Source organism: Aquarana catesbeiana, linkage group LG03 (assembly GCF_042186555.1).
Source record: "Aquarana catesbeiana isolate 2022-GZ linkage group LG03, ASM4218655v1, whole genome shotgun sequence".
Classification (NCBI taxonomy): domain Eukaryota; kingdom Metazoa; phylum Chordata; class Amphibia; order Anura; family Ranidae; genus Aquarana; species Aquarana catesbeiana.
In genome coordinates, this window is record NC_133326.1 from 90,310,488 (window position 1) to 90,333,799 (window position 23,312).

General features: G+C 43.5%; 1 protein-coding gene across 5 annotated transcripts in view; it reads right to left on the reverse strand.

Annotated features, from left to right (window-relative positions):
* Nucleotides 1-2,216: 2,216 nt before the first annotated feature.
* SLTM (SAFB like transcription modulator) overlaps nt 2,217-23,312 on the reverse strand; it is a 214,329-nt gene continuing 193,233 nt past the window's right edge. For all 5 annotated transcript variants that reach the window (XM_073618821.1, XM_073618819.1, XM_073618818.1 and 2 more), the window contains 6 exons: nt 21,340-21,464; nt 16,678-16,836; nt 15,766-16,074; nt 14,966-15,089; nt 6,496-6,644; nt 2,217-3,231 (listed from right to left, as the gene is read on the reverse strand). In XM_073618821.1, the coding sequence (XP_073474922.1) occupies nt 3,126-3,231; nt 6,496-6,644; nt 14,966-15,089; nt 15,766-16,074; nt 16,678-16,836; nt 21,340-21,464 (972 nt within the window). In that variant the 3' untranslated portion in view covers nt 2,217-3,125. The remainder of the gene's footprint in view (nt 3,232-6,495; nt 6,645-14,965; nt 15,090-15,765; nt 16,075-16,677; nt 16,837-21,339; nt 21,465-23,312) is intronic.

Sequence of the window (23,312 nt, forward strand, 5' to 3'; positions counted from 1 at the left end):
CCGTGCATTGTGGGAGCCCAAGGATGCGTATATCTCATCAATGCGATTAGCATGATATCTACATTGCAGTCCCACCGTCTTAATTTCTTGCTGCATGCCTGCCGACTCCTTCTCTATACTGGTAACCTTGTTCTCTAGCACTATTGTGCATTCTCGCACCTTCTGCATATCTAGATGCATGATAGTAACATCCTCTCTTAAAGATGTTTCTTGCCATACAGAACTGTAACCATACTTTAAATGCACTAGCTACCCAGTGCAATTGTTTAAGGGTTGGTTCCCCCTTTGAGATAGATACATTTTGAGCAGAAATAACAGACTTGAGAATATCACCTGTGGCAGAGTTAGAAGCACCTGATACACTTAATGCAAAGTATCCTTCTCTCTCTCCAACATATCTGTAATCATACAGCCCTCTGCTCATCCTTCCCCAGTCTCTACCTCCACTGTAGTCTGCTTCCACTTCATCCTCCCGGGTCTCCGAGGTTTCTGGCTCCAGTCCATCAGCTGATGGGTAAGAGCAGCGAGGGATTCCTTACCTGAATCCAGGTCCTTGGTGGCGCTCCACGCAAAGCTCCCTAACTTAATAGCTGCCACTTCTCTGCGCTTGTCCTTCTCTGCAGTCGGTGTGCAAGACGGGAATGTATCACCGCTCACCTGTAAGCCTGTGTCCAGCTTCTTTCCAATCTCCGCACTCACCACCCCAGCGTCTCTCTCTGCTCAATGGCCCCTCCCCACAGCACTGTCTTTTCCGTCCTTTCCTCTTCCAGTATCAGCGTCCTTAAGCTTCTTCCCCATCGATCTTGTGACCGCTCTGATAGCCGGGTACTGATACAGGGTGACTACAGGGTGAGGTAGCCAATGCAGGGTAATACCAGGACAGCTGCAAGGTAGATAGCAAAACTAATACGCCGCTCACAGATCCACCGTCCACTATTTTACTATCGCCTCCCGTTAATAGCTTTGCACCAGGCTCTGCCGTAGACAGTGATGGTATGACAAAGTGCAGGTAATGATGGTACACGGCAGGTATACATAACAGGCATCCACCACCCGACCAAGTCTTTCTCCTCTCTCCTACTTGGGCTTGATAGCTGGTTCTCAGCTGATATCCATCGGAGCTTCGGGAGTCCACGTCTCTCACATGCTAAGCCTAGCCACTCCCCCCTGACACAACTTTAGCAAGTGATGGGTCAGATATTGGCCCAGGGTTTTTTGCTGACCCAACTTTAGCGAAAAAAACCCTGGGCCGAGATCTGACCCATCACTGTGAGAACAGGCCTGACGAAAAAGGGCCTTGTGTGGCTCCGAAACGTTGCACTTAATCTTGTGATGTGATCTTTCTGCAATAAAAACCTTTGGACGATATTGGAGGTTTCTTGGTGTTCTGGCAAATACGTGCATTTATCTGATGTTTAGAGTAACCAGCTGGTAGTCGCTACAACACCCACCATCGATGAGCCTTATTTCCAGGAAAATGTGCGAGGGGAATATAGACAAGGCAAGTGGCAAAAAAGAGCCTGCATCTAAAGGAGTAGTGAGGAGAACTAACCCCGACCACAGGAGCCCAGACACACCACCACACACACACACACACACACACACACACCAGAGGCAGTTTCTGCAAAGGACTGGCTACCAACTCCACAGGGAGGAGGGGGCCCCAACAGGAATCTCCGACTACACCAGGAAGTAGCATGGGTGACAGGCAGCAACCGACACATGGAGCTATGACACTATAGAAGAGAAAAGCTTGCAACAGGTTAAGAGTGTACAGGCCAGAACACCCAGAAGCCTGGGGTTAAACAGGCACCTGTGACCCCACAGGACTAATGGCCTCAACGAGGGGAAGAGACAGTATCAAGCCACAACACAGCTTAGCAAGCACACAGGGGCCCATCTGCTCAGAGAGGGACTGGCTTGTCCTCCAGTAAGTTCTGCCCATAGGTTGCAATTTGTTTTTTATTTCTGCCTAGTGTCCCACTTCTGAAGATGGTGCTATAACTCTTAGGTTAAGATTGACATGCTGAGTCCTTCAGGTATTTAAAAGAAATAACATGAGGAAGTGTTAAAGATGTACAGCTTTTTTTTTTTTTTTCCCTTATAGCGCCAACACACACTTTAAACTGTATATAGTCAAACTGTGGATTAGAGTGGGCCCAGAATAATAAATTGTAATACTCTAAATGCAAAAAACAACTCATAAAAAACACATGTAAAACTGAAAGACAGCTTTATTTTTATACCACCTAAAAATTTTACAAGACATTGAGGAGAAATAGTCATGGCCAGGACTCACATCACAGCACAGTGTAACTTGACATTCCAGAGGGAGTGCAAAAAAAATTTTTCTACAGTATTGGGAGCCTTAATGGTGTTTAAGCTCAAATGTAAATGAAAAACTATACATCTTGAAAGACAGTCTCAGTAACCAAATATCTAGCCTATCACAGACCATTTCCAAATGGTGATTCTTAAGGGAAAAACAATAATTGCATTGGTAAAATATTGCTCCAGTAAAAAAGCTCATTTTATTATGCAAGTAACTTATTCAGACAGTGTTCCATCTAATAAATTGTTTCAGGATAAAGCCATTTTAGTCCAAAATATTCTTATTATGGGCTCTAAAAACCAGACTCCAGTAGCGGAATGGTGGCTTTGCGGCTATCAACATCTACAACTAACTTCGGACCATTTTATTCAGTCAAAAAAGTGATTGCTAGCTCTTGGCAAAATTTTACATTCCCTACACATAATAGAAACCTATACCATTTGTACAAGTTCTGCACTGGAACACGTTTGAATCCATCAAAACAATACAATGTCAGGTGTGCTGGCCGAGAAGTTCATTGCACCGTGAAGCCTGTTCGTGATATTTTTGCACAAAAAAAAAAAAAATTATTCTTAACAATTGGATCCAAATACTGTTAGGAGTTATTTCCAAGGATCATTTGCCCAAGGAACAACTTCACTACACCATTAAAAGTCCATCATAAAACAAAGAATTAAAATGGTAAAAAAAAAAAAAAAAAAAAAAGTATATATAATGAGAAAACCCTTGTCAAATTCCGAAGAGTTTACAAGAAAAATGAATAAGTTATTCCAAAAACCAGGCAAGTGAAAACTTAGTATCTTCTTTGAGGTGCTCCCTTAAAGGGCTTGAATCCAGAGCCACTTCCTCGCTGCATGGGTCCACCCGGCATTGGTACAACTCTGTTGATGGCCGAATTACTAGGAGTACAAACAAAAAAAGTCATGCTAATGATTATTGTACATAAGAGCATTCTCAAACCTCACCTTCATAAGTGTAATAGTCTCTAGTAACCAATCAGCAAAACTACAAGATATGTATTGCTTGGTTACAAAGGAGGGGCAATTTAACCACTTCAGCCCCGGACCATTATGCTGCCTAAGGACCAGAGGACTTTTTCCAATTTGGCACTGCGTTGCTTTAACTGCTAATTACGCGGTCATGCAATGCTGTACCCAAACGAAATTTGCGTCCTTTTCTTCCCACAAATAGAGCTTTCTTTTGATGGTATTTGATCACCTCTGCCGTTTTTATTTTTTGCGCTATAAACGGAAAAAGGCCGAAAATTTTGAAAAAAAATTATATTTTCTACTGTTTGTTATAAAAAAAATCCAATAAACTCAATTTTAGTCATACATTTAGGCCAAAATGTATTCGGCCACGTCTTTGGTAAAAAAAAAAGTCAATAAGCGTATATTTATTGGTTTGCGCAAAAGTTATAACGTCTACAAACTAGGGTACATTTTCTGGAATTTACACAGCTTTTAGTTTATGACTGCCTATGTTATTTCTTGAGGTGCTAAAATGGCAGGGCAGTAAAACCCCCCCTAAATGACCCCCATTTTGGAAAGTAGACACCCCAAGGAAATTGCTGAGAGGCATGTTGAACCCATTGAATATTTTTTTTTGTCCCAAGTGATTGAATGACAAAAAAATAAATAAAAAAAAATAATAATAATATTTACAAAAAGTTGTCACTAAATGATATATTGCTCACACAGGTCACGGGCCTATGTGGAATTGCACCCCAAAATACATTTAGCTGCTTCTCCTGAGTATGGGGATACCACATGTGTGGGACTTTTTGGGAGCCTAGCCGCGTACGGGGCCCCGAAAACCAATCACCGCCTTCAGGACTTCTAAGGGCGTAAATTTTTTATTTCACTCCTCACTACCTATCGTAGTTTTGAAGGCCATAAAATGCCCAGATGGCACAAACCCCCCCCAAATGACCCCATTTTGGAAAGTAGACACCCCAAGCTATTTACTGAGAGGCATGGTGAGTATTTTGCAGCTCTCATTTGTTTTTGAAAATGAAGACAGAAAAAAATTTTTTTTTTCTTTTTTCAATTTTCAAAACTTTCTGACAAAAAGTGAGGTCTGCAAAATACTCACTATACCTCTAAACAAATAGCTTGGGGTGTCTACTTTCCAACTGGGTCATTTAGGGGGGGTTTTGTGCCCCCTGGGCATTCCATGGCCTCCGAAACTGTGATAGATCTCTCCTCTGCCCTCAAAGCATCTGACCACACCAAGATCGTTGTGATAAAATGCTTTCCCAATGGCGCGGTTTACATCCGGCGAAATCTAAGTCATGAAATGCTCGTAGCTTCCGGTTTCTTTAGGCCATAGAGATGTTTGGAGCCACTCTGGTCTCTGATCAGCTCTATGGTCAGCTGGCTAAATCACCGGCTGCATTCTCAGGTTCCCTGTTGAGACAGGAGAGCCAGAGAAAAACATGGAAGATGGTAGGGGGGGGGGGGCACATTCCCTCCCACTGCTTGTAAAAGCAGTCTAGAGGCTAATTAGCCGCTAGGATTGCTTTTACATGAAAGCCGACGGCTGGCTGAGAAGAATGATACCAAGATGATACCTAAACCTGCAGGCATCATTCTGGCATAACCACCAGTACCTGAAGACAAAAAAATGGGGGGGTTCGCTGGGTAGGGGTACTCGGGAGGACAAAGAAAATGCCTCTCATGCAGCCAACTGCATTTGGTTGGGGATGTGAATGGGGGAAGTAGGGGTGCTGCAGAAGTGGTGGGTTCCCAATTAGGATTGGCGAATGCAGCAGGAAGGGCATTATGGGCACAATGGGCCTGTGTTTGTCTTCTTGGTGGCAGCGGGACACTACTTGTGCTTGCCACCTCACCAGCTTGAACTGCACTTATGGGACTCGCCACGTCACCAAGTGTTACTGCAGTGCTGGTTTGACTACGACCGGGGTGTACTAGGCCGCTGGTGCTTGCCAGTTCACCAAAACGGGGGGTGTTGTGTGCCTGGCATGTTCTACTGTGTGTGTAGTGTGTTTTCACTCATATTGCAGTCTTCTCTCCTCGGCGCCGGAAAGGAAAATACCGAGCCGAGGAGAGATGACATTTCCTTTGCTGCTGTTTAGCATACAGCAGCATAGGAATGATCTGATTGGCCGGCGGCGATCGCGAGGGGGGGGCCACGAACGGATGGTCTCCCCCTCATCTCCGCTGGACAAAAGGGGTCCGATAGGACCCCCCGCCTGCGGGAGGCAGATCACGTACATATACGTGATTCTGCCTGCCCGTGCCACCTTGCCGACGTACATCGGCGTGAGGCGGTCCTTAAGTGGTTAAGAAGAAAAAAGCCAACAAATATTTCAGCCCACCAGAGTCAACTTAAGGCTCATGCAAAATGGAGAGTTTAGCATGAGGCTCTAGCATTTAGCTGTTGCTGGAGCGCACAGGCACTCCACTCAGCTCCGCTGGCAGCATACCAATTCATCAAATCATCGACAGACATTATAGATAACTCTTTGGAATGGTGGTTGCATGGCTTTACAATGGCACCATACAGAATCCAGCACATCAAGAAGACTCTGAAGTAGGATGAACTGAAATTTTTCATCTGCAAAAAAGTTACAATGTTTCAAGAGCAAAGTGGGTGCCTCTCAAGGTGTCACCCTGAGAAAGAGGGCCACACCGTGCTTTCCAAACACTGGTGCAACTTTTTTGGTGATCGGGAACTTGAGTAAATCCTGTTTAAGAATCTACTTGGTGGGCCGATTTTCTCTTCATTACTAGTTTCATTGAAAGCTGGCAGCAGAGCTGGATAGTGCGCCTGTGGCCTCCAACAGCCGTTAAATGCTGGAGCCTCATACCTCAGGGGCTGAATGCCCAGTGTGAAGATATTCAAATTTAAATCCCAGCCTAAAGTAGAGTCAAGTTACTTTTAACATGTTCTGACTGTTTGAGAAAACTATGCAAACTTCTGTTCATTTGAAACAGAATGGGAATTAGTAATAAGCATGTTTAGGTTAAAAAAAAATTATTGCATTCAAATATTTGATTGAAACGGTAATAATACCCTGGGGTCTTCTAGTGGTTAGGTCACTATGTACGAATTTTCTTCCATAGACACACACAGATTGCTAAATAGATTACAAAAATACAAAATCAACGAAAAAAAAAAAAAAAAAAAACCCTGCAAACCTGGAATGAGAAGACATCATGCCTCCACTGCGACCATCTGGCATTCTTCTGTTGTCAAATCCACTTCCTTGTACATTTGGGCCATGCCATTCTTTTCTTGGCCCTGTATTATCCCTTCCTGGGGCCATGTGTCTGCCCTCATTATAATGCTGCATTAAAAATATATATATATATTTATACATATAGATACACACACACAAACACTAAACACACCTATGCACTATTTATTAAGATAATACAATCTGAAGAAAAGAAAAAACAAAAAAAAAAAACAAACACCATCTGCTATAATCAAAAAGTAGCCAGGTAACCTTGTTCAGTATTCCAAAGAGACATCACATTAGCAGCTGGAACTCAGGCAAAGAACATGCAATAGACAACGTATACAGAAGGCAGAAAAAGATATGACATTTACAAGGAAGTGAACATACTCGTTTATGTACAGTAAAGGACGCAGGATATGAAGTCAAAGCCCATGGGTTATAATCGGCTACCATCATGTGATTGGACATTGGAAAAGTGTTGCTGAGAACCTGCCCTTAGTGCAATTTGTGGCGAGCAATAAGGAGAACTAGGGATCAGATGGGAGGGACCTGTATCCTGTACAAGATTTGGAATTTACTGGCAAGTTAAAATTCCTATCACTCTTTTTTCGAGTGCATAAGCCCCGGAAAGCAGTTGCCTGAACCACCTAGCTACGTGGAAAGAAGAAGAGATATTGCCCTTCTTGGGACCCGCAGGGAGGACTAAAAGGGAATTAGTTTTTCGAAGGAAGAGGTTGCAACTAGCTAGGTAAACCCTTACTGCTCTGACCACTTCCAGACATGAAAGGAAATCTGTGGAGTGCTTCAGGGCAGGACAGATGGAAGAGATAATATCTGCGAGGTGAAAGGACGGGACCACCTTGAGGAGGAAGATGGGTCTGGGTCTCAGGATCACTTTATTGCTATACAAGATGAGAAAGGTTATTTACAAGAAAGAGCCGCTAACTTGGAAAATACGCCTGATGGAGATAATGGCCACCAAAAAAAGCCACTTTGCTGGTGGGATTCTCATCATGCAGAAGCAAGTTGAGGGATGCCTGGTTCATGAGAGTCCAGCAGTTAAACCTCAGAGAAGCAATCCTTTGATATGCAATTTTAAAATATTTTAAGATGAGACCATGGCCAAGTCCTTCAGCTATGGGCTAGCCAAGTGTCTCGGAAAAAGGTTACCTTGAGATTTTAGCAGGGCCAGGAGCACCCTAAATTTGAGACATGCAATGACAGCTCTCGCAGACTATGCAAAGTTTGGGGGGACATAAGCATATATTCAGGGATTTATACTAGGCCTGGAAACCAGGAAGAAAAGAAAGAAAAGAAACCAAGAACTAGTAAATAAGATATACCATATTTCTCAGCATATAACACGCACCTCAATTTAAGAGGGAAGTTTCAGGGGGAAAAAAAAAAAAATTAAAACCACTTTGAAGCAAAATAATTGTCAGTGAGCATCAATGAAGCCTAATCAGTGCGCAGCTGCACCCTTGCTCCTCACTGCAGCTTAATCCGTGTCCATCTGCAGCCTTGCCGAAAATAGGATTTTTATAACAGCTTACCTGCAAACTCCTTTTCTTCTGAAGTACATCACAGGACACAGCCATAGTGATTACTAAGTGGGTTATAGTCCACCTTAAGGTGCTGGACACTGGCACACCCTAAACAGGAAGTTGCCTCCCTATATAACCCCTCCCATACCAGGAGTATCTCAGTTTTATAGCAAAGCAATACACGTGTATATTAAAAAGAGAGGCGGGTCCTCTGTGTCCCGTGGTGTACTTCAAAAGAAAAGTATTTTACAGGTAAGCGGTTATAAAAATCCTATTTTCTTTATCGTACATCACGGGACACAGAGCCATAGTAATTACTATGTGGGATGTCCCAGAGCAATGCCAACTGAGGGGAGGGAGATGACAAAAGTAGGGCACCATGAGATCAGAGGACTTATACTGCTGCCTGCAGTACACTGCGCCCAAAGGCGACATCCTCATGTCTTTTTACATCCACCTGATAGAATCTGGTAAATGTATGGATTGAAGACCAAGCTGCAGCCTTGCAGATTTGAGCCATGGAGGCTTGGTGATGCACTGCCCACGAAGCACTAACAGCCCCAGAGGACTGCGCTTTGATTTGAGGGTAGAAACTACCTCTAAACCATAAGTTTGAACGATTACTTGTCAAATCCATTTAGAAATAGTAGATATTGATGCTGCCGGTCAATGTACCGGAATGTACCGATTGTTCTTCCATAGAACAGGGTTCTGGAAAAAAGGTTTTTTTTTTTTTTTTAAATGGTTGAACTGGATGGACTCGTGTCTTTTTTTCAACCTGACTAACTATGTAACTATGTAACAATATCCTGGTTTAGATAAAAACCTGATACTACCTTTGGTAAAGTTAGGATGAGGACGCAATACTACCTTATCCTTGAAAACAATAATATGGCTCTTTACAAGAAAGAGCAGCCAATTCTGATACCCTTCTTGCAGCAGATATGGTTACTAAAAAAAATTATTTCCTTGTCAAAAAGGACCAGGGGAATATGTCATATCGGCTCAAAAAAAGGCTGTTTTGTAATGCCGACAAAATTAAATTCAAGTCCCAGGGGTTCAGGGGTGACCTAACCGGAGATTAAGCTGTGTTACCCTCTGAATAAAGTTACGAACCAAAGAATGCGAAGTAAGTGGTCGTTGAAATACAGATAAGGCCAAGACCTGTCCTTAGAAAGCACTCAAGGCCAGCTTTATTTCTCACCCCATCTGCAGAAAGTCAAGGATTCTACCTTTGACCCATTTCCTGGGGTGCAACCCCTGGTTTCACACCAGGAGACATACGCTTCCCAGACTACATAATATATAATTATGGAGGCCAGCTCCCTTGCATTAACCAAGGTAGAAACCACTGAACCCAACAGCCCACATTTCTTCAGAGTGTGGGTCTCAATAGCCAAACCGTTTAATTGAGCATTTGTAAAGTATGATGGAATACCGGACGTTGCAAGAGAAGGTCTGGCCGTGGCGGTAGGGTCCATGGGTTCTCTACTGCCATCTTTATGATCTTTGCATACCAAGATTTCCTGGGCCCTGCCGGGGGGCCACAAGAATCACAGACTTCCCTTCCTGCTTGATCCTGCAAAGAAGTCGTGGACGTAGGCAGAATAGGAGGGAATGCATAAATCAGTGAGAACAGATTCCACGGGAATAGCAAGGCATCTGTTCCGCATGCTAGCGGATCCTTTGTTCTTGAAACAAAGTCGTCAATTTCTTTGGTGAACCTGGACACAAACATATCTATGTCTGGGAACCCCCATCTTTGACATATTGACAGGAAGATATCGGGGTGAAGGAACCATTCTCCCGGGAACAACTGCTGGCGACTCAAGTAGTCCGCCTGCCAATTTTTTATTCCTAGAATAAAGACTGCCGATAGGCAAAGTACATAGTCTTTGGCCCGAGAAAGGAAATGATTCACCTTTCTCTGGGCTGCACAACTTCTTGTGCCCCCTTGGCGATTAATATAGGCCATTCCTGTGGCATTGTCGGATTGAATCCTGGCAGGACAATTCCGTAAACTGAACGTTCAGGCCCTCAGGACCAAGTGCTCTGCCTGAATTTCTAGAATGTTAATGGGTAGGGCCCTTTCTGATCTGGGCCACTTCTGTTTCTTCCAGGACTGCTCTCCAACCCAAAAACGGTTGGCATATGTTGTTATTATTTCCCAAATAACTGAAGGGTTTTCCCCTTTGCAGATTTTTGGTCATCAACCATAGGCTGAGGCTCCAGCGCACCCAGCCTACAGCACCTGGTATTTCCAGGCGGTCTCCCATCAAGGCACTAACCAGGCCTGACCCTGCTTAGCCTCCAAGATCGGACGCTTTCAAGGTGAAGTGGCCGTAGGCTTTGGAGTCAGACATATTGGGAATCTAGAGCCTGAACCCTTTTGTTCCAAGCCGATAGGATACTGTTTTGCAACAGTCTGGAATGAAACAGAGCATAAGAAATGGCCTCAAATGAAGTCACCATCTTTCCCAACAAACTCATGCAAAGCTGAATAGAAGAATCCATCTTGCTTCGACCACCTGAATCAGTTCCTTTATGGTGCTGATCTTTGCCTGTGGCAAGAATACCCTTTTCTGGCTGCATCTATGATCAGACCCAAGTATTTTAGCCTTCATGGTTTTAAAGAAGATTTCTTCTAGGTTGAGAATCCGACCTAGATATTTCAGGTAGTTGAATGTGGTGACCATACTTTGGTCTAAGCGGGCTACTGACTGGTCTAATCAAGAACAGATCGTCTAGGTAAACCATAATCATATCTTGGGCTCTTAATCTGGCTAGAAGAGGGGCCAGAACCTTCGTAAACACTCAAGGTGCAGCATCTAGACCGAAAAGCTACACACTGAAAATGAAGATTTTCCACCTAGAAAAGTAGATATTACTAGTAAGTGAGGAAATAGGCATATGGGAGGTATGCATCTTTGATGTTGATTGATGCCAAAAGTTCTCCTCCTCGTAGGATGGAGATAACCGATTAGATTGATTCCATGCAAAGAGTGGTTATATTCAGGAATTGAATTTAGATTTTTGAGATCCAGAATGTCCATTTGGATTTGACACTGTGAAAAAGGTTTGAACCAAACCCCAACCTCTGCTCTTACATCTTCTCCTGCCCCTAGTTCCTCAGTTTGAGGGTCCTAGGTAATGTAAGAGAACCTGTCGCATTTAGTCCCACACTGGGATGCGATTAAAGCCGCTAACTTTTTTCAATCCTATCCTGGCTGAGGAAAAAAGATTTTTAGTAACAAACAGGGGCTGCAGTGTTGAATAGTTGCAAACATTTCATGGCCCCGATGCTCACTCTGACCAGCCACCCCCTCTCAAGGGAGGATGCCATTTGTAGTGATGAGTAAGCTTTCCAGAGCTTGAGGGAGACCCTTTTAGCTCTTTTTTGGGGGTGTTTCAAACCCCTCCCCCCTTCTGACCTTAGCCCAATGCACAAAGCAGAGGTACTACCAGAAGAAATCGCATCCACTGCTTGAGCAATAGTCCAGCCACTGCTATTAATGCTCCGCCTGATGCAAATAGTAAATGTGTCAAATAGGAAATGCCTGTGTCACCAAACCTCTTTTATGCCCCTCTTAACTCGTGTCCCTCTGACAATTTTGCAGCCAGCACAAATGGAGTTTTTTAAAATAAAAAAAAAACAAAAAAACGAACACATTCCCGCGTTGGAGGACGCCAATGACGCGCTAAGCCCCACCCCTCCCCCCTTTTAAAAAAGTTTTCCCGCACGAGCGCAGCGGGCCTCCGACCCAACGGGATCGGCTTGTGTGAGGGAGGGATGCGTGGAGGGGACCTGAAAGGCGCCGCCGTGTAGGGGCGGTGAAAGAAAACGGCATCACCGATCCTTTTTTTTTTTTTTAGCTCTCCCTTAATGCTCAGCCTTGTGAAGAGGGGAAGCGTTCAGCCCAGGTGGGGGGAAGCCAGACCCCCCCCCCCCCCCCAAACTTACCGGAGGTCTGCCTGTTAGCCGGAGGAAAAAAGCCTACTGCTTCTGTGACACAGCGTGATCTGAGGAAAGCATGAGAAGGTACGTGCTCCATAAAGCCTCCAGTGGTGACACTTAGGCATGACAACATTCACTTTTTTAAAGGAGACATTTCATAAGAAAATTTAAAAATTCCTTAGAAAAACACACTCCTTAACTTTCCCGGCGCAGGACCCTCAGTGAACCTACAATCCTGGATCTGTAATAGCACCCCTCCAGTAAAACTTAAAATACCAAAAGTACTGCATCCTGGGGTCCAGATCTCTGAAAAGGGAAGTGTTTACAAGCAAAGACTTCGGACAGGAGGCCGGGTACCATTCAATTTGGCCCAAAAAAGACACTTTGAATGGATCCGGCTGCATAGTTAGCCCCAGCAAGGATTGCTCCAGTGGAGCTCAGCACATGTTTACTTGTGACCAACACCTTAGACAATGGCGAAAAAACAGATACTCCCGGTATGGGAGGGGTTATATAGGGAGGCCACTTGCTGTTAAAGGTGTGCCAGTGTCCAGCACCTGAAGGCGGACTATAACCCACATAGTAATTACTATGGCTCTGTGTCCCGTGATGTACGATTAAAGAAATATAGGCTGCCGAGGGGAAGAAAAAAAAGGGGGAAAATAATTGCGCTTCAAAGTGTCTAAAATATAATAACAAAGCAGCGATATCTAAAATGTGACACAAACACATAACATGAACAAGAAAAATAAGATGATTCGCGCTATATGAATAGTGAAATGTGTGGCCAAATGGTCACACTGACAGTGAATGCATAAACCAAAAGTGCAGTAATATATCACAATTAGTGCAAACAAATATCTAAAAAATAAAGTCCAAACAAATGTGTTAAAAAATCTTTGTGAATAATAAGAAAGTGTCCATGAAAAAGCACCAAAAAGGAAAAGAGTAAATTAGCATTCACGGGTCTTTCAACCACATGGAGCCTCAGATGTGTGGGACCGCCACCAATAATAAGAGCCTGGCCGCTTACCAGAACCCCATGACCCCCCGTTACAGAGGGTCCAAAAGGGCTTATGAGATCCTAGTGGTCCGGATTTCCCAGGAGCGAAGATGGAAATGGAAACTGGAAAAGGGCATCAAATGCTGGAGTGGAGATGGATGGGTCCACAGGAAGGGGGCTCAGCCCTCAGCAAAGTGATGTCATCATAGGAGAAAAGAAAGGGAGGGCTTATATGCTGAAGTTCATAGGGGGTAGAGCCCACAGATGGAAGGCTCATGTGGGCAGATATACAATTCTTCAGCAGATAGGTCAGACAGAAGATTATACACAATATATCCCTGCATGTGTTCAGGCATGAAAAGGGAAAGAAACAGTCAGCCGCTACGAGCGCAGCTCGTGCTCGTCACTAACTCCTCCCACACATTACGTCACAGACCACGTGACTTTTCTCCTTGAGAAAGTCACGTGGTCTGTGACGTAATGCGTGGGAGGAGTTAGTGACGAGCACTGCTGGCTACGAGAGCTGAGTACAGCAGTAGCAGCTTTTTGGAGGAGCTGCGCTCATAGCGGCTGACTGTTTCTTTCCCTTTTCATGCCTGAACACATGCAGGGATATATTGTGTATAATCTTCTGTCTGACCTATCTGCTGAAGAATTGTATATCTGCCCACATGAGCCTTCCATCTGTGGGCTCTACCCCTATGAACTTCAGCATATAAGCCCTCCCTTTCTTTTCTCCTATGATGACATCACTTTGCTGAGGGCTGAGCCCCCTTCCTGTGGACCCATCCATCTCCACTCCAGCATTTGATGCCCTTTTCCAGTTTCCATTTCCATCTTCGCTCCTGGGAAATCCGGACCACTAGGATCTCATAAGCCCTTTTGGACCCTCTGTAACGGGGGGTCATGGGGTTCTGGTAAGCGGCCAGGCTCTTATTTATTGGTGGCGGTCCCACACATCTGAGGCTCCATGTGGTTGAAAGACCCGTGAATGCTAATTTACTCTTTTCCTTTTTGGTGCTTTTTCATGGACACTTTCTTATTATTCACAAAGATTTTTTAACACATTTGTTTGGACTTTATTTTTTAGATATTTGTTTGCACTAATTGTGATATATTACTGCACTTTTGGTTTATGCATTCACTGACGGTGTGACCATTTGGCCACACATTCCACTATTCATATAGCGCGAATCATCTTATTTTTCTTGCCGAGGGGAAGAGCGCTGCGGAAATAGAGCCAATCTCCTGTGTACTCTGCATCACGCCCAGTCCCGGCCCTTGGCCTGGATCCTATGATGGACATAACGCCGGTCCAATGACGGAACATCAATGCTAGGAGATGTCCAGGGGGCGGGACTGAGAGTGACTGCGAGCCAAGTACACAAGAGATCCGGCTTTATTTCGGCAGCGCTCGTCCCCTCGGTGGCAGCCTATATCGGCGTATAACACACACCTCTCCCTATTTTAAGAGGGGAAAAGTGCGTGTTATAAGCCGATAAATACGGTACTTGCCTATCTATTTACTAATGCTAGCAGCATAAGGTTAAAAATAGTCAATGTTGATTGAGATAGTTTAGTTCCACTTTAAGTACAAAAATCGAATATCTTAATAGTACAGTGCAGGGCACAGGCTCTGCAGTCTTAGACCATAGGTTATATGCGCCTACCTTCAGGTAACTGTACACTGGGAAAAAGGATGGCCAGTGTCCAATTAGCTGAAGTCAGCGGCATATAACCCATCTACGACTTATTCATCTGAAAAGAACTGGTTCAGTTCAGGACAGTGACCGAGTTAAAAAGTAGTGTAAGACAAATTTTTCAGGCGGTCAATGGAAACCTACCTAACTTTTTAAAGTAAACCGTTCTTAAGGTCAGGCAACTGAGGTCCCTAAAGCACAAAGTAAAGAAACCATATACATACTTGTCCACTACCACGATCCCCTGCCATGACTGGCCGGTCACCATCTCTCCCACTGTAGCCAGATTTTCCTCCACGACTGCCATGGCCACCTCTAGAAGAATGGCCAGGGCCATCTCTACCCGGCCTGTTAAAAAAGAAAAAAAAAACGGCGATAAATTAGATTTTTCTAAGAGGTAAAAAATACACTTCCAACAATCCGTAGTCCAGTATCTGAAACATTTCAGGTAGAGGTGCACCAAATGAAAAAAACTGAAAATTCGTTTTTAAATAGAATTGTACTATATAAATCTTTTTCATTATCAATTTAAATTAATATGAATTTGTTGGCTTAAGAACGATGTATCCCTTTAAAAATTCTATGTATGTCTGCACAGTTCGTTGGGCTTCGGTTGTTGTGGTGTTAAAAATCCAGCTTGGTGCATTTTTGGTGGGAAAAAAAAAAAAAACTACGCACAAAAAAAAAAAAAAAAAAAAACAACCCCACCTTTCAGTACAAATGCATTGAAAACGCAGCAATAATGCATCATTAACGCACCCATGTTTTTGATGCTGTTTTTGAGTCACGTGACCTACGATAAACACCATAAGCACAGTAAATCATGGTAAATTTGCAGCGTGTTTTTGGTGCCATTAATCGGCACCTTTTTTGCTCGATAACACCATTTTCGGCCAAAATTTCAATGCATCTCTAATTTCAGGGTGCTCCCAAACTTTATAACAAGACATCTAAACACTGCAGTCCATTTACAAAATACTGCCAAGTATCTATTCAGCAATAAACACTACAATGGTGATATTACCTTGTATCGCGCTTATCTGGAGGCATTCCTCCTTCTTTCCAGCTAGCTGTGCGTGGTGGGTTTCCTGGAGGGTCTCTCTGGTGGCGGCCATGTTGCATATCTGGATTGCTCATTCTGGCTCGTTCATGGCTTTGCCCTTCAGGTCGGTTTCCACCTGCTCTTTCCATACCCACAGGTCTCCTTTCATCCCGATCTCTCCGGTCTGTGTCTCGTGGTTCATTTCGAGGTTGCGCTGCATCATTTCGTCTTGAATCACCAAAGTTCTTGTTAAAACCTTTTTTGCCTTCTGGTGGTACAAATCGGTCACGTCTGCAAAATAATTTTCCACTTAGTAAAAAGAAACAAAACAACTGCTTTTGTTAACCTCAATTTGACCCAAACATAAGGCACCACTTTTTTATACCCATTAATGTAAGGCATATCTGGAAGCCATTCCATAGGTGGGGTGTTCATATTTTCTCAACTACAATTCAGTTAAAATAAAAATGGAGAGCTTTTTCAGATTTATTTTTTTTTTTGCAGAACTACACATGTAAAAAGATCCAGCTTAATGTATGATATACATCTTAGACAAACTGTTGAAACATTTAAAAATCGTTATTAGGTTAATTTAGTAGTTGTCTAAATAGGAGGACGACAGCCAGACTTGCTTGGTACATATGCATGCTCTGTTTGTTTCCTCCTTTGCTTTCAAGCACTGAAAACTAAGTTGGCAATATCACATCTCAACCATTAAGCAGGGAAGGTCAGTAACCTCTACAATGACCAACCTACAAAAAAAAAAAAAAAAATAAAGCCACTTCAAAATGTAACGTAAAGACTGCAATAACTTAGTGTTTATTGAAAACACACTGCATAATTAACTTTAAAATAAATCTTACTGCAGTGTCAATGCAAGTTTCAATGTATTACCTGTCAAAAGACGATGCAGAGTCTGGATACCGACCCCGCTCTCTATGGTCAAAGTCATTGAACCTATTCTGCTGACGGTTGTAGTCAGATCCTTGGCTGAAGCGAGAGTCTGTATCCATTGCCATCTTCTTGTTCTCATTCCAAAAAGGATCATCTCTCCTAAGGGTTACAAGTTCATTCAGGTCTCAATAAATCTGAACAGGTTTTCATTTTGTACAAGGCATAAGCTACCATTGACAGTGGTCAGCAAAATTCTAGACACAGACACTGCACTCATTGAGAGAAGGTATGAGCATGGTAGTCTTTACAGCTTTTACCTAGGACTTAAACAATGTGTGGGATCCCCACAGTAAGTTACTTTTTCAGTGTCCAATCACCTTCAAGTGACTGGACAATGGCAAAAGCTTCACTTGATCCACCCCTGGTGTATCCATATAACCCCAACAGCTCCAGGTTTTTTTTTAGCAAGCAATTACAAGAGTACAGATAAAATGTAAGGGAACGATGTCTTTTACTCTACTGGGACTCAATTCATAGACCATGGGACATCCTCACGCAAAACAAATGGTATGAAAAACAAACTCAGATGGCAGCTCTGGATGCTAGATGCTGAATAGGACCAAGAAATGAACCTTGGCAGGAGAATGGGCTCTGGCAGAAAGACGACAAGAGACATCTTCAGAAGAAAGTGCACACGAAGCGGATATACAAGGCCAAACCAAAACCCACAGAGTATTAAGTGCTATGCTGTAGAAGCATGTGCAGGAATGAGAATTTACCCCAGAATGTTTCCCATCAACAAACTGGGCAAAACAGTCTTCCAAGTCTACAAATGGGGCAATGTTACACCTTGAAGGAAAGGAAAAAACAAACAAAAAGAACCAAAAAAAAAAAAAAAAAGTGTGCAGGTTCACCCAACTCAGTTTGGGAGGCACCTAATGAATATCCATAAACAGAAATATTAGGAAATAACTGGGAAAAGCTGTAAAGCAGCCATAAGTTGGAAAAGAGTTGAGCAAGGCATCCCAAGTGGCAAAGCGTGGTGGAGCGGAAATGGCAATTACCTAAAGAAAACTTTGAGATAGGTGGGGGTGTGACCTTTCCCAACACTGAGTTATCAAATTAAGTCAACAGGGGCTAAGGTCAAGGCCTTCGGCAGGTAAAAGCAGAATATCTGCTGGCCTGTAAAAGGGCAAGTGGGCAATTTGCAGCCGTTCAACAGATAGAGAAATGTGCTGCAAAGCTCAAGACAAACCCAGAAAATATGAGAATTAGTCACAAAGAGCAACAAAGTGCCAACACGAGAATTTTTTTTTCTCTGCACAGATCAGGCATATATAAGAAAGTGGTGCTGAAGAAGGTCAGGGAAAGACTTGGCATCCAGACCAGAGGTCACAGGGAAAAACTCTGGAAGCATTCAAGCTCAGTGACAGTAAATAGTGTAGGTGGCAGCAGCAGGCAGGAATTCGATGCAATCATTCCGGCTCAGGAGTCCCTGTGGTATCCAGTATCTGAGGCACCCTGGGTCTGTTCAAGGAGTAAGATAGAGTTGATAGATAGAGTTGCTAAATTATTGTGCCATAAGTGCTAAATGAAAGAAGGTAAAATCAAATTCTGTAATGTAGGAATTACATGGATGAATGAACAGAAGCGGATTATAACCCACTGCACTGTGCTTTTGCTAAAAGGGGAGCGAATCGTCTGCCTGAGAAGTAGGATTATCTAGATCAGGAGGAAGTTCACCATTCTCCAACTCAGTTTGCCATAGTCTGTTCAACAGATAAGGTGTCTATGGCCAGCTGTAGGGCAGGGCCTGTCAGACATTAGCGATTCTTTGCACTATCTGCCAAACCTTTCAAGGGTGGCTAGGGGAGGATGGGGAATACCACCAGAAGCACACAGCTAGGAGTCCTTTCAGGACTAGGTCACTAGCCAGAGATGAATTTCTGGTAGTAAAAGTGAACAATGACCAAACTGAAACAGGTAAAACACTATAGTGGCGTTTATCTACGCAGCTAAATGGTGAGCCAAAAAAAAAAAAAAAAAAAAAAAGGCAAAAAGACACTAAGGGGTCGATTAACTAAAACTAAATCTGGTGCAGCTCTAGCTTCAGCTGGTTCAGTTAAGAGCAGACAATAAATCTGGAAGCCAATTGGTTTCTATGCAGAGCTGCACCAGATTTTGCACGCTAGTTTTAGTAGATCAACCCCTAAGTGTAGATCCCCTCACATATGCACACAAGCAGTGCCCTGTAAACAGCTTGTGTGCATGGCACTGCAGTATGCATTGTAGCATGAGGATGCAGTGTATGCTACAGAGCCATCAAGCCAAGGAAGGCAAAGAACCAGTATGCAGGAGTGTACAGAGAACCCCAGTCTTGCTTATGAAGTCTACATTGCTGGTCCAGTTTAAGGCTTTCCCATCATGATAGGCATACCCCCTGAAGGCGCCTTCAAGGTCTGTGTGACATAGGAAGGGACCAAGGGCATGCACCTGTATAGCACCCAGTCTCTAACCACACTTTCTGCACCACATGTCAAGGTGAGAGTCAAATGCAGGCTCCAGTGTCCAAACTAATCATGGGCCAATCAAGCATGGGGTCTGGTTCCCAAGGTGTACTAAAGGTTAACTGATCCAGAAGCTGTCAGCGAGCCATGAAGGTAATAAGCAGTCAGATCTTGATAAAAGTGTCAAAGGAGTTGAAATAAATCTGGTTAAAAGAGAAAATATGAACCCAATCCAAGAAAAAAAAAAAAAAAGGCTTCCATCGTGCAAGAACACAGGTTTATGATACACTAAGGGTAGATCAAGCAAAGCTTTTACCAGTGTTGGATAAAAAAAAAAAAAAAAAAAAAAAGTATTTTTAGATCAAAAAAGCTTTATTGAATAAAAACAATCCAGTGTCCATACAGTGGGGAATGGTAAAGAAAAAGGAGTCTCCATACCACTGAACATATTTATACACCCAGACACTGCAATAGTCTCATCTGGATCAGTTCCTTAGGACTCAACCCTGGCGTATTTAGCCAAGGGGCCCATAACCTCTCAAACTTACCCATGCATCCCCTATGTGGGTATATACACACACCTCTCAAGGAGAAAAGCATTTCCCCATATTGGTCACCCATGTTTTAGGGAGGGTGGAGTCAGATTTCCAACTTAGAAAAATCATAAGCTTGAAACCAAGGCTCGGTTAAAGGCCACTCTAGTCACTTTCCTTCGGGATTGCTTCCTGAAGAACACCTAACAAGCAACATATGGGGTCTAGAGGCACAGCAGTTTGAAAAACTTGATTGAGTTGATAGGATCCTGGTCCAGTACCGATAAATGAAGCTTTGGGCAACTCCAGAGGAGATGAGGTTTTCGTGTGCCTACATTCATCACAGTGGGACTGAAAGTTAGCCCATGGGGTGTTGTAATGCACTTTTAGCAAAATTTACAATTGTGACAGTTTCTGGGAGACATTTAAAGAGCATATAGTAACCAACTGAAACTCTTCCTCCCATTAGTCCCCTGTCTATGACCCCAGGTCGTCCCTCCCATTAAGCCATCACCTTAGTAGGGTGGGCCTTCAAGAAAACGGGAAATAAGATATGGCAACATTGGAAAATAATTTAGTCTCGGTAATAGATTGAAGCAAAATAAAATATGGGGGTAGGCGATTGTACCCCACCTCCAACATTACCCAGCTGTATATAATAGAACAGGGTAGAGGGCAAATCAAACCTACGCTGTAGATCAGGGATTGGCAACAGTCTCCCATCACGATCAATGTAATAAATGGGTTAACCCTAGAGGATGCAATCTAGGTCCCTGGAGCCTATTAAGTGCTGTAGTTGGGCATCCAATAGTAGAGACAGGGGCATGCTAGGCCACCACCATCTTTAGGATATTGCACTTCACGTTTGATCCTAGGAGACAATTAGTCCATAGCAGCCTTCTAAAAATGGAGTTGACCACTGAAGCAAATATTGTGGCATGCAGATCTTTATCAAATTGGTTCTCCCTGCCACTGATATTTTGAGTTTATTCCAAACAATAATCCTATCCCTGAAATGGGTCAGCAGAGGGTAAATGTTAAGTCGGGGGCACGGGGAATACCTGAATGTATAAGTATTTAAGGAAGTGGACCAAGGGGATAGGGCATGAAACTTTAACTAGCCGTCCTGGTTCATCATCCAACAGCATCAAAGCAGATTTAGCCCAGCTGACGGATAGGCCGGAGTAATGACCAAAATAAGAGATAGCGGTCATGACCGTAGGAAGGTGGACACATCATCCAAAAATAACATGTTACTAGCATATAGCATGATCTTCTCATGCAATCTGCCATATCTGAATCCGGGTGATGTGGTGATTATCAACCAGGGCTGCCAAGGGATCAATAGCAACAGCAAAAATTGTGTGCATGTGCGTGTGTCGCAGGGGACAAGCTTAGTCCCCCCTACTAAGACATGAAAAGGTAGTGGCATATAACCTATGCTTTATGAATCAATTGCTATGTCCTGTACTGAATTATAAAGAACACATTTTGCCGAGTGGTTGGTTATTTTTAGGATAAAAACCAGCAGAAAACTCCAGTTAAAAAGAATGAATCATCTTTATTTGCCCCAAGCATGTAAGATTTTGATCACCCCCATCGTCACCCTTATCATAAGATACCTCTGGTCAACATCACGAGGTCGTTTCAAAGAGTTTCTCTTGTCCTGCTCAAAGCGAAGCTGCTCTTGTTGTCGCCTCAGTTCCTCCCTTTCACGTGCAATGCGCTCAGCTTCTTTTCGCCTTTCCTGCAAAGTACAATGTATTTAAAAAAAAGCTTTGTTTCAAAACAGCCCATAACTGAAAAAGCACTGCAAGGGGGGGCAGTTGAAGGGAAAAAAAAAAATGTATCTACTTTTCACAAATAAATCTTAATTATGCTCTCCTGAGCAACACAAGCACAATATTTTGCATACTATAAGGACTGAACCATATAACAAACTGCTTTTATGAGATTGCAGCTACATGGTTTGAGGCCTGCATCAAAAACAGATTACATGCAAATACCTGCAAACTACAATTGCAAGCCTTATGTCCATTAACTTTGGGGTCACTACAAAAGGCAAATATTATAATCCTACTTAAACTTAACTTCAGATCACAGCTGCAAGTGTGTAGCATTAGTGGAAAGAATAGTTTGTCAGACAGCCGCTTTACATATCTCTACACGGTCAGAGCATAAAGCATCTATGGGCAAAACGTAAAAAAAAAAAAATCAATGGGTTAAACAATGAATTTCAATTATCTCCATTTTAGTCCTTCGTCTGAACCATCTGGAAGTTATCAAACTTGCTTTGTGAAGATCCACACTTACTTCAATGAACTTTCCTGGTGCCTCCATGGCAGCATACCAATGGTTGGTTGCTCCGCCCCCCGACCAACCCACAGGACCACTTTAACTCTTTTATTTATAGAGTTGTTCCTCCCCGCCAGCATTTTTTTTTTCTCTGTCCTTGTTCCTACAGGATCAAGCGCTCAGCCTTACCTCACAGCTTTATGGTGTGACCATTGCAGGTTCATGCTCTCCTACAGTATGGCGTCCCATTGCTTGGGCTGCTAAAGGCGCCACATAAGTATGGGAGCCCGTTTTTCTGTGGATCTTTTTGGGGCTTTATGTGTAAACAGGAGCCAGATTTTCTCCTCTATGTTTCCTTGTTCGGCATACTGGCCTAAATGCTTAAATGCTTGTGCCTTTTTTTTTTACAAACGCCATGAGGCTTTCCTGCTTACCACCACAGCATACCTCATGTGCCTGTGTATCTCTCCTCTCAGCCAGGAGTGTGCAGCGCTTCGCGCGCGCCGTTCGGCTCTGCTTTCCCGGCGGGGGCCTAGGTGCGACGTCACGGCCCATGCGCAGTAGCGCTGTGAAGCCAACGGCGGCCATCTTGGGACTCCCAGACCGCTCCCTGGTATATAAGAGAGCTTACTTTCAGTAGAAAACCAGCTGCTTTAGGGAAAGCATCTATGAGGTGTTCTCTCCAGCTCTTCCATCTTTTTCCCCTGTGCTATGGAGCCCAGCCAAGGTACCAGGGAGGAGTGGGAATGTGTTTTGGTGTGTACATGCGTGTATATATGTATGTATACCTATGTGTAAAAAAAAAAAAAAAAAAAAAAAAAATTTCCCTCTTTTAAAGTATATATTAAATACCAATTGTTCTTTTTTTCAGCTGTCCCTAGTACTATAATGCCGCATCAAAAAGATCCTCAACATACCACTAGGTAAGGGCTGCAACATTCAGGTAAGTTATTTCTTAAGGAAAAAAGAGCACCCCGGGCTGATTGAAGCATCCTTTCCTTGTTTCTATTTTAGCCCGCATCACGGATCATCCCGCAGAGATTCTACGGATAGAAGATCAAAGGGTCATAGGAGCTCGGGTCATTCGCACTCATCCTCGGCCCATACTTCTCGCAGTGGTCACAGATCACCCCGACATACCTCTAGTAAACAGGACTCCCAGCACAGATCTGTGTATCCAGGAGAGAAAGCATGCTGGGTTTGTGGCAAGCAAGCCCTCCCTGATTAATTAGTATGTGGTCAGTGCCTCCTGGAAGCTACAGGAGACAAAGAGATAAACTAGAGTCCATGGAATCAATCA